Here is a 13796-nt window from a genome sequence, read left to right as displayed (position 1 = left end):
TTTGGAATCTTGAGAACTGTAAGTCTCTTGAAGTTGCAAGAGTTTGGCTTTATAGAGGATTTTGCTCTGGAAAGAGTAAATTAGTGAGAGAGTGTGTTTGCTTTTGTGTATCTTTCTTTCATACACTCAGGAAAGAGTCTAAAGATCAGATAAAAGGAAAAGTGCTTCCAGTCAGTACTATACACCGACTAAATGCAATTGGAAAGAATTGATTTTATCTGGTGTTTAATTTTAAAGCAACCCTCATGTATTAATTTGAAATAAATTTAAAAACCCAAATATTTTGCATTTTCAGACTAAAAGATCAAAACTACATGCCCAGTTGCTGAAGTCCGATCTTACTTGGAAGAAGATAATAAAGTTTGTTGATGACAATTTAGACAAAAAAGAATACCAAACTGTAAATGGTGATTTAAAAACTATCTTACAAGCTGCAAAACAAATAGGTATGTTTTTGTTCTTTAGTAGTCTAATCATACATTGTTTTATGTGGGGGTGGGAGCAGGTTCAAGTTGCTTTCTGCCTGCATACTTCACTGGTACAGTTTAGTTTTGGTTCTACCTTGATGCCAGTTTTGCCCTATAATAATTTTGAAACTCCATTTAATCTGATACACATATGCACAATTTGGCCCTCTGTTTTATTTTAAGATTCCATTGTTATATGGATATTCTTACTTGTTTGATAGTATTGTTTTGTAGAGTGTGGTATGGTTTGTGATTGACAGTTATTAAGCAAAACCAACTGTTTCTTTTGGAACAGCAGTACTCTAAGAAAAGAACAATCCTGATGTTGTCTGCTTTAATTCTACATAATTGGTATAATGAAAAATTGGACTGCTGTGCAGGCAGATAAAAATGAAAGAAATATTTTCTCCTTGAAGTGTTTGGTGTTGAGGAGAGAAATAAAAATATATTGCACTCATCTGGAATTAAACTTCTAATACTGAAATACACTATGACAAAGAAAGTGTGAAAACTTAGTTTTGATTGGAAATTTAGTTTTTGGTTGACAGACTAAAGCTAATGCAGCTTTTGCTTTTAGCAAAATTTAACTTTATCAGGTCATAAACTGAGCGCATGGCTCAAGCTCTTGCGGTCACATATTTAAGGATTTTTCCTTTCAATCTTGTAGATATATTTTCTCCTTTTCTGATTGTTTTTTCAAATATCTTTAATAGAAACATTAGTAAAAAGACAGAGAGAATGAATGAAAATAAATGTATTTGCCTGGTTTTGGTACTATAGACCAGAGATTTTTATTACAATACAAATGTTAACCTGCCCCTCTTGTACTTCTATTTCTTGACCATTTATTTGGAAATACCTAGTAAACTGAGAAAGAAACCAATGTCTAAACACAGGCTTTCAAAATGGGCTAGGCAAGTTATTCATGTCCAACATGTGGTGGTAGTCAATTGTGCTGTACAATTGCAGAAGATGCCTATTAAAGCTGTTAATGGTTGTAAATGAGTATTGCTTTTTTCAGTCATCAGAAGTACATTTTTGAGTATTTCTCAAACTACTGGCAGTTTTAAACTCTGGTTAGTACCTTTGGTAGACTTTTAACCTCTTTGGGCTGCAATTTAAGCATGTGGCTGCTGTCTTTCTGAGACAGGCCCCTGGGCAGGGCCACTCTCTGCCCTAACTCAGGTACCTCTCCTACAGTGCACAGATTTCAGCTGGCACTTGCAACACACAGGGCTTGAGGAAAAGTCATGCAAGATGGGGATTGAGTTTGTACCAGCTGCCAGTCCATAGAGTTAGTAGGAGAAGTATCTATTATCCATCTTTATTGATAAATGATATTGATTGAGAGAGCTGTTTTAAATATCCACTGTGTATAATTTAATCACAAGTGGTACTGGACTAAAATGTTGGCTGGCAAACAAAACAAAATACCAAAAAGAGTAGCTTCTAGTAGTGCATCTCTTTGCCATCTTGTCTGGTTTATTTTGTTGAGATGGAAGGAGTAGTATTTTTTCAAGAGATACTTTGACAAATAGGAGATGTCGATAATAAAGGAGAAAACCACATAGTAAACCTAAGAGATTTTTCTCAAATGCTTCAATTTCTCTTTCAGTTTAGTAATCTTTACTTCTGTTCTGAGACAATTGACTCTAAATAATAACATGCATTTTTATGTTAGGAATATATAATTGAGCTTCATGCAGACAAACTGCAAGTTTTTAGATGTAAGGTTTTTTTGTGCTTCCTCTATAGCTAATGCTAAAAGGGAGGGGCTGAACCACCTTTTTCCTCTGAGACCTGTTTACATGTCTGTTGTATATGTGTGTGTCTATGTCATGTATCTTCCATATGTAGGTATGTAATTATCTTGTAATTACAACCTCCAATCCTCTCCTTGAACTTCTCAGATTTTCAAAGTACACCACAGGAAAATTCAAGCTAAACAGTGAATTTGTAGCCACCTCAATTTATTTATATATTGAATTTCTAGCTACTTAGCCTTGTTCTATCTGCTTATGCTAGAATTTTTTGCTCTTTCCTGTTAGATTGTGGGGAAGAAACCCCTTGTTTTTTCTGGTGCTAAACCTAATCTGAGTTGAATCAATCATAAGTAAAAAACATTTGTAAGTTGCCCTCATTTAAAATGAACAAAAGCCCCAGTATGCTGGCTGGTTTTGTTTAGGTTAGGCTTGGTGACTTTAAAAATGTTGTAGTAGTGACATACTGGTTCATCACATGGAGTTTTCCTTATGTTTCCCTCAACTACCTTTGTGAATATTTGTGTGAGAAGTAAATTAATATTTTTATCTAATAATATATTGTTTATTTGCATAACATGATATTTTGTAGATAGAAATCCAAATTCATACATTTATTTGCTTTACATTTTTAAGCAGTTTTTCTAACTTAGCACATACTTAGAAGTAATTCTACTGGGAAATACTACAAGGATTCAGTAATCCCCAGCTGAGTCCTTTATATTTATTCTGTTATGAATATTCAGATTAGGCAGTGAATAAATAGTGAGACAAAGTGGAAATTTGTTAACATTAAATAGCTTATAAATATATAATTGTGTGTTTAAGACCTCTAGCATGTTTATTTCTCCAGCTCAGGATGATAAGAAAGCTTTGGTAATTCTTACTATAAATTTTTAGCATGTAGAAGGATAATGAAGACAGATGCTTTATTATCATATACCTTTTGTAATTCAGTACCTTGCAACAATTCTTACTTGTTGTGATCTTCTTTTGATATCCCTGCTGATGAGACTTGTGGCAAGAATTTGAATACAGTTATGTTACAGGTAATGAAACACTCTTAGTATTAAGTGTATTCAGTTGCATTTGTTTTTGTTAACAGTTGGAGCTGAAAATGGACAAGAGGCGATTGAAAGTGGAGCTGTTTTTCTTTTTAAGACATTTCATGGGAAGGAATGTGTTGGCCATGATGAGACAAAGGTGATCAAGCAGATGTTTGGGCCATTTCCATCATCGTCTGCTACTGCAGCCTGTAGTGCCACGTCTCGGATTGCTTCTCACTTCCCTGAAGAACAGCTCAGAGCCCTCATACAGTTGGCTGAAGAGCAAAATGGTGATAACAGAGTGCTGTTTGGTAAAAATATAGTGTTTTCATTTGACATGCATGATTTGGATCACTCTGAAGAGCTGCCTGTGAATGGTGAGACTGATGTGCAGAAAAATATAAGCTTAGACTATAACAAGTTTTTGAATAACCAGCTGAATCACTTACAGAACTATTGTGATGAGAAATCTAATATCAAATCTTTGGAAAAAATAGATGATTCTTTTTTATGGTGTGAAGTTGGAAAGTACCTGAAGGAGTCTCAAGGAGGCAACCCTGGAGGGCCAACAACAGAAGACCTTTGCTGCACTTTGTATGAGATCCTTGCTTCTACCAAAAGTGCCGATGAACTTCAAAATGAGGTACACTAGCACATTAACTGTACTGCTTATGTTTGAATGCCACAGAAATATACAATAATTTCATTTTAGTTTATGCCATTATATTTTTTCCAACTGTTGCCCATGCTTTTTTGAAAAAAATCTATCTTGAGAAAAATCTCATGGCAGCATCATCATTTACCACGGAGAAGGCTACAGCATAAGTTTGATCTGAATAATCTCTTTCCCCCACAAAGGACAGAATATTTTTTTGCGGCCATTTGCTCAGAGTCTCCATTCATTCTTTTTAAGCAGAACCCAGTTTAAGCTGCCTATAAAAGCGTGAGGAAATTGCAAGGACAAGCTGAACCTTTTTGGACAGGTTTCATCTCCAGTTTCAGAGCCTCCCTGTTGCTGGAAGGCTGAGCAGGTGGTGCTACTTTAAAATTTTGTCATATCACGTCTGTTCCTTTTGATGAGCAAAGGAGGTGGCTGGGTTTGTTACAAGAAGGACGGAGAAAATGTAAAGGAGAGGGAACAGTTGCTGGAGTTGAAAGATAAGCATAGCAATAGAAAGGGGTAAAAGCATGATTAAATCCGGGAGAAGATGTTTCCCAGGTGTGTGTGCAAGAGATGATTGGATTAATCTAGGGAAGAATTCCTGCAATTTGGTAATTTTTTTTCTCTCTGCACTTTTCTGTTTTGTTTACCTTATTTTTCCTACCTTGCCTTGCTTTCCTTCCCTGAAAACATCCAGTACTTAAATTCTCAAACTGAATTTTCAGAAAGACTCTAAATTTGCTACCAAAATGCAACTGATAGTAGGAATAGACAATCCCATGAAAGACAAGATAGTGAAAGTTTTCAGGAATTTTGCCATTGCAGTTTCAGATTTTATTCTTCTTAATAAAAACAGTAGGAATTAGATAAGAGAACCTGTGTACTTCATTTTAGGTTTAGATAACTATGTATGGATATCTAATCAGTGGACCACATTTTGACTGTCCTTTGAGCTTTCTGGACATGTATGTTTTGTTACAGATCCCAAATATAAATGGAAGTTGATCTAATTTCTTCTGCATTGAAGTATATTTGAAAAATAATACCTTAATACATGTCTGCAAACAGTTTCATACTTTGGCTGGTAATATTGAGTGAAGACATGTGAAAATGGAAGACTAAACAGGTCTCGGACAGGAAGATGGGATAAAATACTTGCATGTCATATGAAACATGAAAAAAGTATATTTGTCAAGGGGACCTGTAGTTTATTAATTATACAGTGGTAAAGATTTCAATTTTTTTTTTCTAGATCAGTGACTGAAGACATTTCCAATGTGATTATTGAGTATGCAGAAATAATTCCATACTTCTGCATAATGCCTACTTAATGCCTAAGTTTAATTTGTAAAATGTTAAAGGAAAAGCTCTAAACCTTCGGCTTGAAGCAAGAAGAAATAACTTTTTTTTTGCAAATTTATGATCATAATGGATTGCTAAATCATTTGGCAGAAAGTTCAAGCTATCAGTTTTTATATAGGTCACCAATAAAGACTTCCTTTCCATTAGTTACTGGGACAAAGAATTCTTGGCAAAATATCTGATTTGATGGCTTTACAGAAGTTTTAATTTGATAATATGAAAAAATTGTTTGCCAGTGAACTGAAAACTAACTTAGCAAGAATAGTTTCTTCAGTTTGCAACATTAGAGAGGAAAAGAATTTCTTCTCTGAAGCGTCTGAAAACTGCATTTTATTTAGGGTTTTTAAAAACTCCAAGTAATGAAAGAAAGATCTCCACATTCTCATTATTTTGGCCCCTTTGTTGCCTTTTCTTGCAACACTGGTATTTTATTGTTCATTGCACAATGTGAGGGTCAAGGAGGGAGTACAACAAACTTGAACCTGATCACCTTTTGTTAAAAGCTAGCTGGCATTTGAATTGTGCTCTCTGTAGGCGTAGTCATGACTTGAAAATATCTTCTGGGCTTTGGATTTTACTATCACTTAGGGATTTTTTTTTCTTATTACAGTAATTTTGTTAGTGCCATCAGTAAGAGCAGATGGTGCTTTTAGACCTGAAGATAACCCATTTCTAGAGCTATGTCAGAGGCTTGCCTTGTGAGATGGCATAACAAGTTGATTGATCATGAATTCTGAACATCTGACATTTCTTGGTGGAATGAATACAGGCTAAACTCTGTGAGCTACAAAATATGTTTTTTCTTAATAAATTAAAAAAAACCCTAAAAACAAAAACAAAACAAAACAAAAACCCACCAAAAACCAAAACAAAAAAAAAAACCAACCAAAAAACCCCAAACCAAAAAATTTACCTATTGATATGAAAGGATAAGTCTTCATAAATAAAAATCCACATCTATAAACCACATTTTTATGTTTTAAAATGGGAAGATACCACTGTCTGTTTGTTATTAAACAAGAAAATAACATAATTGTGGTGATGCTATTGGCAAGTGGACTTCTGTAAGACAATATCATTTGATCCCTAAACAAATGTTATTGAGGTGCCAGATCACATTAAGAATATGAGCAGTTTAGATAATTTATGAGGTGGCATTCTGGTTTGGTTTTTTTTTTTTTGTAGTGTATGTATAGGCACACATATACACTAGTTAGGTTTTTATCTACTTAATGAGCTCTACAAGGAATTGAAATTAGTTGCTTTCTCCAGCAGTGTATAGTTGATGTTTAAAATGGTTGGTGAGGTAGAAGAAATATTTTATTTTTTGTTTTCACTGTTTGAGAACATTCCACTCTTCCATTGGGACAGTTTGTTTATCTGGCATATCACTGGTGACTCTTAATTAGAGGAAAATTGATTCTTATAATTGGAGTGATATGGGAGTTATTTTCTAAGTGTTTGGGACATGCTTTTCATTGGGGACATAAAGTGTAGTAGAGCTAAATGACAGCTACACTCTTTTCACCGTGTGTCAGGTTCTGTTGATGAGCATATGTATTTTGTTGATGGTAATGATGCGGTAACAACATCGTTATTTAAAAAGAAGAAAAAGCTGATAACCTGCTACAGAGTTTGGCCAATAACTGTCATGGGTTTTTATTTTTATATTTGATTAAAACTTAGTATTCAGTGCATTCCTGAATTTCTCAGGGCCCTCAGTTTCCAGTGTATGATAAATGAAGACTGGAGCCATCTGAGAGCATTTTAGCAGCTTTGCCACCTAGTACCTTCCAGGGTAACTAGAAAAAAGTTGGAAGAGTTTAGTCCCTCTGATTAGACCATGGTATTCTTAGAGAACATGTGTCTTTCTTTTGTGAACTCTTGCCTAGTTTATCCGCAAAATTTTTCAGAATTTTGTTTTGGAAATAATTGTCTTTATTTTTACAGTAAGGCAGAGGTACATTATCTTTTAATCATAACAAAACAAGGAGATATTTCCTGTAAAGAATAAAATAACTAGGAGAAAAAAAGGAGATGTAATCAGAATTGTGTTAAGATCTTATTAATACAGCATCTATTATGAAAAACTGTGCATTTTATTCTTCTTGGGACAAGGCAAGAGCTTTGCCCAAATAAAATTAAGAATATTAATGTCACTTAGCAAATTAGATTAAATGGTGTTTCCCAGACAAAATCACTTTAAATACTGTATAAATGGCCAGAAGAACACTAGGCTAAGATATGAAACAGCAGAACTGTTTCAAGAAAACTACATTGTAAGCAGTAGTTTGAGTATTATGTAATAGTAGTTATATTTACTTATCTCTATATATAATGCATTTAATTGCCTACTTAAAAGGCCATGCACAAGGCTTCTTTCATCTGCTTTATGGTTGTGGCTGTTTCCAGCTCTCTGCATGAAAAGGTTAGCATGTACACATACTATGGCATCCAGGGCTTCTGTCAGTAAATACAATCCAGCTGCATTGCAAATTGTCATGGTGGGAAGAAAACACTGGGTTTTTTTTGTTTCATTCCTAAAAATAATTCAGTATTCATCACTCCTAGCAAAAATGTGAGATAAGTTTTCTTCCTTGTTGTCATAAGCACCCACCTGCGAATAGCCAGGTAGTAAAAACTACAGTAAGAGGCCAGAAGGTAATAATGTGGAGTTTGAAGGTTCTCAATCCTTCCTTCAAGACTGAAAAACATTAATTTCAAATCAAAATAGATCTGAAATCAGAAAAGTATGAGTAGTGTAATATAGGTTTTATATGACGAATAAAAAGAGGTCATGAGTTGGGCAGCACATCTTCCTGTATGTATTCCTTGTTAGGTCAGTCCAATAATGTGCTCTTCCTTGGAGCTAAAAGGTTATTGCTTTATTACTGGAATTGAGTTTTTTTCATACTTATTTCAGAATAGAAGTTAATAGATTATTGTTATTGTTTCATTAAGTAGGAATTTTTTTTCAGTGTGGTGTTTGTGTGCCTCTGAATGCTTGATGTAGCAGCAGATTTTTAGGCAGTTTTCCCCAGTCTCTTCTAAGTGGACCCCTGTTGTCTCTCAGGCTTCTGCATGTAAGTTTTCTTTAGCTGCCTTTGTCACTGGTAGCAAGATAATGATTTTTTTTTCTCCACGTGAGTTCACCTACATTGCTTCTGTTGCCTCCCGTTAATCCCACCACAAATGTCTGCCAACATGCTTTGTTGGTTGAACCTGTAGATGCTCATGGGATCAAGAACAAGGGGAGCTTAACTAATTTATCAATTCAGTGAACTGACAGGAAGCTCCTCTGAGTCTGCCACCAGCCTTTTTGCAAAAGTACAGGAGAGTAAAGGAAAGCAAAATCTGTTGTTTAAACTTTCACAGACTCTAGCAGGCATCTTTTCTCTCGCTGATACAGTATCTTCACCTGAGGAAGACTCATTAACAAAAGAATGTGGGAAAATTCATCCCAACTTCTTCCCTGAAGAGTACTCCAGAGTCTTGTTGCCAGCCTGTTTAAACAGAACCCTTGTTTTTTGCTTTTTGACTTTATTCAGGGCTGGTTTTATGATCACTTTTCCTGTGCTGTTATACAATTGTCCCTTTTTTTTCTTAAAGCAGTTTTAAAAATAAGCACCAAAAAACTGCGCATATAACTTCCTTTCCAGGTGTTCTTATGCCTTGTAAACACTTCCTTTCCTTTCATTTAGCCTTCAGGCAGTTCCTTGCCAACTTTTAATTCTTCTATCAACACTCATCTTCACAAGTTTAACAAATCCTCATGTGGAAAATTGCAATGTTTTAAATGAAGTCGAGATGTGAGACAACTGCTATTTATTCATTTTCTATAATTCATCATTCTATTCATGATGTATCATGAGTATGCCCATGCTATGTTTATGCCATTTGCCGGTTACCTGAATGTATTTTTGATTCTTTCCCAAATACCTTTAACTTATCTCCAATCATATTTTCTTATGAAGTGTGTTACTGCCCTTGTAGATGTATGATCCCTGGCCTACAATTTCATGTCAGTTTCTGAAGATATATGAAAGATTACATTGTACTCTAGTTGTTTTAACAGTAAACTCTGAATTTCATTCCTAGCTTCACTGCAATCATTTTTATATACACACTCTTATCTTTAACCAATTTATCCTTATATCTAAAATAATATTTTAACTGTAGAAAAAAAATTGAATTTTAATTTTAAAATTGAACTGAATTAAAGTATTGTTAGTAACTTTGAAGAGTCAAAATTTTCCTTTCTAAAGGGAAATTTGTACTGTATTAAGGGACCTAGATAGTGAAGTCAGCTGGTCCATGGAACTCAAAATGGAAAACATGCCTGGAAACCTGCAAAGGAAAATACACTAAAATTATTTCCTGATGTGTGGACATGAGCCAATAAATAGAATCATAGAACGCTGCTTGGAAGGAACCTCATGGATCATTTGGTCCAACCATTCATGGCAAAGGTGTGGTCTAGGCAGGATGGCTCTGCAGCCTGCCCACCTGAATCTTAAAAGTGCCCAATGCTGGGGAATCCACCACATGTCTGGAAAGAATATTCCAGTGACTGATTTTTCTTATGGTGAAAAGTCTACCTCTTTTGTCCAATAAAAATCTTTCCATCACTAACTTGTACCTGTTGCCCTGTCCTTTCCACGGGGATCCTTCTGAAGAGGATTCTTGCCTCTTCTGTGCCAGGCACCCTTTCAGTGCTGGAACACCGTGATGAGGTGTCCCCTCAGCTTTCATTGCTCAAGGCTGTACAATCCGGTTCTCCCAGCCTTTCCTCACATGGCAGGCTTCCCAGTCCTTGGATCGTATTTGTGGCTTTTCTCCTGACTGTCTCTAGCCTGCCCACATCTTTTAATATAGAAGGGACCGAATCTGAGCACTGCATTGGTGTGGCCTGCCAAGTCCCAAGCAGAGTGGGAAATTCACTTCATTTTCTGTGCTGGTAATGCCCTGGTGATGCCGCCCATCATCCTGTTGGCTTTTTTGCCACAGCAGCAATGTTCACTCACTGGGCTTGTTGTTCACCAGGAGTCCCCAGCTACACTTGTACAGCTCTGCTCCCCAGATGGATTGACCCCAGCCTGTGCTGCATGCCTGGGCTATACTTGTCCTTGTTGATCCTAATAAGATTTATGGATTTCAATGTGTTTTCTTGATACTTGAAAGCTAAGTTGCATTTCTTAAACTGTATATCCTTCAGCCTGCAGCAATGATATTTTGTTTTTAAAAATTCTTCCTGTCTAAACCCAAAAGTAATGGACAGATTTGGCAATAGGAGCAGCAGCCTTCCACTGCAGCTTGCAAATCATAGGGCATATCAGTCACAGTAAACTGGGACTGGTCTGTGTTGTTAGTTCTGATCAGAATGGTACCTAAAGAGCTTGACAATGAATAATATCGTTATGGCCCTTCAGGTACAGTTGACCTTTTTTTTTCCAGGAAGCTTTTTATCTTTTAATATTGAGCATGGTACTCTAGAAACTGATGAGTTGTTAAAGATAGTAAGAGCCTTAAATTTTTCTGCATAAGGTTCACTGTTATGTTTGCTGGATATTTTGCAGGGAAAACTCTACTTGGTATTTCACAGTGCTTGCAAGAAAAATTGTATGTGGTAAAGCTGGGTAAATAGTACCTTCCCCTGTCATAATTGTCTTTCAAAAAGCCCCACAGTTCTTAGATTACTATTACTTACTTTATCTGATGCTGTCTTTTCTTATTTGAACAATACACATGCACACCTTGAATCTGAAAAGATTTTAATTAAAAAAATGTTGATGTTTCATCTCAAATGGCAGTCGATCATGACAAAATGTGTGTCTAGGCTTTGGTCAGTATTTGCCTCTTAATCTGGAGAATATGTGGATTCCCATATCTTTTCACATTATTATTTATAGTATTTTATTCAGAGGTATACTTGGTTTGGTTTGCTAATAAAATGGAGAACAAACACAAAGGAAAAGCTCTGAAAACTGTCTGTAGTTAATACTTAAATATTAGACTTTGTTAATTAACATTACACTGCTATGCATTTTATTGGCTTGGCTTTGAGTAGTAGGATGAACAAATAAAATCTGAAAGGTGTAGAGCGGTGCCCAGTGTGGGCACACTGGACTGAGGCCAGCAAAGGCCCACTGGGATGATGAAGGGACTGGAGCGTCTGATGTATAAGCAGAGACTGAGGATGCTGGGGTTGCTTTGCTTAGCTTGGAGAAAGGAAGTCTTGAGATTCTGATCAGACCCGGTAGTGAAGGTGTGGTGAAAATGGAGCCAGGCTTCTCTTGGTGATGTCCAATGGCAGAACTAGAGACAGTGGACATGAATTGTATTACAGGATATTCCATGTAGACATAACCTTTTTGTCCCTGTGAGGATGGTCAGACACAGGAGCAGTTTGCTCAAGAGGTTGTAGAATCTCCAGCCCAGGAGACGAGATCATTTCCAGAGGTTTCTTCTAACCTCAGCCATTCCGTGATTCTGTCATCTCAAATGATAAAATAGAGGTAATTGGAGAAAATTTGTGTGTTATATTTATACCTAATTCCATATTAATTTAAATCTTCACTTTCCCTGATTAATTTCTTATCAACATCTCAATCCCTTACCCTGACGTGTTTGGGTATGTTAAAATTAAAAGCTTGTTGTTTTGTAATAAGTTTGTTGCCAGTAGAATCTCATAATAAACGAATGGAGTGTGCCTCTTTAAGTATTTATATTTTAACCTTATGTGTAACTTAATTAATGAATTATGGTATACAGGAAATAAATAGTCCTTGTGTTGCAAGCAATCTCAATTAGGTTTTAAAGTGACCTCAATTTCAGATGTGTTAATTTGGTCTCCTAAATTAAGTCTCTATCTAAATAACAGACATTTGTTGTCCAGAAAAATCATTCATTTAGTTTGTTGCATTAAACAGGAATCTGTAATGGTCATTATTCTTGTAAGAGAATATTATATAAAGTCTTAATTCACATGACTAAATTTCTAATACCCTTTAAAAGCCTGACATTATTTATGTGAACATTTAAATTTTTTTCTATGTGTAAGCTAAGACAAATTAAAGACTCTGAGATAACACTGAAATACAGTTCAATAAGAAAGAGTGTATTTTAGAGCTCATAAGGCAAACCAGCTACAAAATATTTTTTTAGTTCCTACACACTTATTCACTCCCTCAGGTAAATGAATGGAAGAGCTTACATACAGCATTGCACAACATCACAAGCATTTTGTTTTAGAATGAAACTTGGAAAGTGTGTGTAGATTTTGTTTCATGCTAGTGACTTAGGGGGCTTGTCAGTAGCAAACACTGCAGATGCTGTTCTCTTTTTATATCTTGCTTATTGCTTTCCAGTGTAACCTTTGCACATAAAAACTGTATGTTCTAACTGTAAGTATCCAAAAATCTGTTGACCTGGGAAATACTTAGCTTACATTTCTAAACCTGAATTCAGTTCAATAATTCTCAGGTCTGTATTGAGAGCGATTCCCTGAGCAGTCTGAATATGTAATTTATGTTAAGAGCTCTGAACTCTTACATAAATTCACAGATCATCTTATAGCATAGACTGTGCAAAGTACTTCAACATTTCATATTTTTGCAGACAAGTTTTTTCTTCAGGTGCTAGTTTTGAGATCATTCATCTGACTTGCTGTGCAGACCCGGGCAAAAGTGCTTTCAAGAAACAGGCTTCACTGTCTGTGCACAATGCAATTGGCTCTGACTCAATACTTGCCTAATGCCATTGCTTGGCTCAGAGGGCAAGTGGAGCTTGTTTGCATGTTCTGTGCAGCCATTTCCCTAGCTACAGGCTAACCTTCACCATCGGAACTGTGCGGTGTGCAGGTGTGAAAGTGGATGTTTACTTTGCTTTTCTCAAGCAAAATAGGACCTGAAGTGTCACTTTCTTGCTGCTTAATAGAATGCCAAGTTTTGGATTTTGCAAAGGCTTGGATCCTCCAAATGCTCTGATATGAGAAACTCGGTTTTACCTGTCACTAGCTCGGCACATCAGTGTAATTGTGTATGCTCCATTGCTCCTAGAGGGTCACCTGTTCCCTGTCAAAGCCAGAGCTTGGCTTTTCTGCTGCTCTTCTCTTCTGGCACATGGCTCCAGCCACAGCCTCTCTAGCTCATCTGAAGCAGAACCAAAGTGCTCTGAGACCCCAGCACAAGGCTGCTATTTTCCCTGCACAGTTTGCATTAAGCCACTATTAGGGGGAAAAAGTCAACTTTGATGTAAAAATGCAATTTGAAAGAACTTGAGGAAAATATAAGTTAATATATATAAACTTTATATATATATATATATATATATAGTATAAGCGTTAATACACAGTTTTTAAAAAATTTAGGGGGATGCACTGTCTGAAATATAATAAATAGCATTATGTACTGAAGCATAAATAAACAGTACAGTTTGTTAGGGAATGAGACATTTAAATTAACCAGAAACTGAAGTCAGTGGTGAAATAGCTGTTGAGGTT

General features: G+C 35.9%; 1 protein-coding gene across 1 annotated transcript in view; it reads left to right on the top strand.

Moving 5' to 3' along the window:
- ASCC3 (activating signal cointegrator 1 complex subunit 3) overlaps positions 1-13796 on the top strand; it is a 251047-nt gene that overhangs the window by 14652 nt on the left and 222599 nt on the right. Inside the window, exons 3-4 of the mRNA XM_054279359.1 lie at positions 296-446; positions 3333-3916. Of these exons, the coding sequence (XP_054135334.1) occupies positions 296-446; positions 3333-3916 (735 nt within the window). The remainder of the gene's footprint in view (positions 1-295; positions 447-3332; positions 3917-13796) is intronic.

This window comes from Melozone crissalis, unplaced genomic scaffold (assembly GCF_028551555.1).
Source record: "Melozone crissalis strain CALT ecotype California unplaced genomic scaffold, PUWL_Pcris_2 ptg000027l_1, whole genome shotgun sequence".
Classification (NCBI taxonomy): domain Eukaryota; kingdom Metazoa; phylum Chordata; class Aves; order Passeriformes; family Passerellidae; genus Melozone; species Melozone crissalis.
This window is presented reverse-complemented; position numbering and strand designations above follow the sequence as displayed.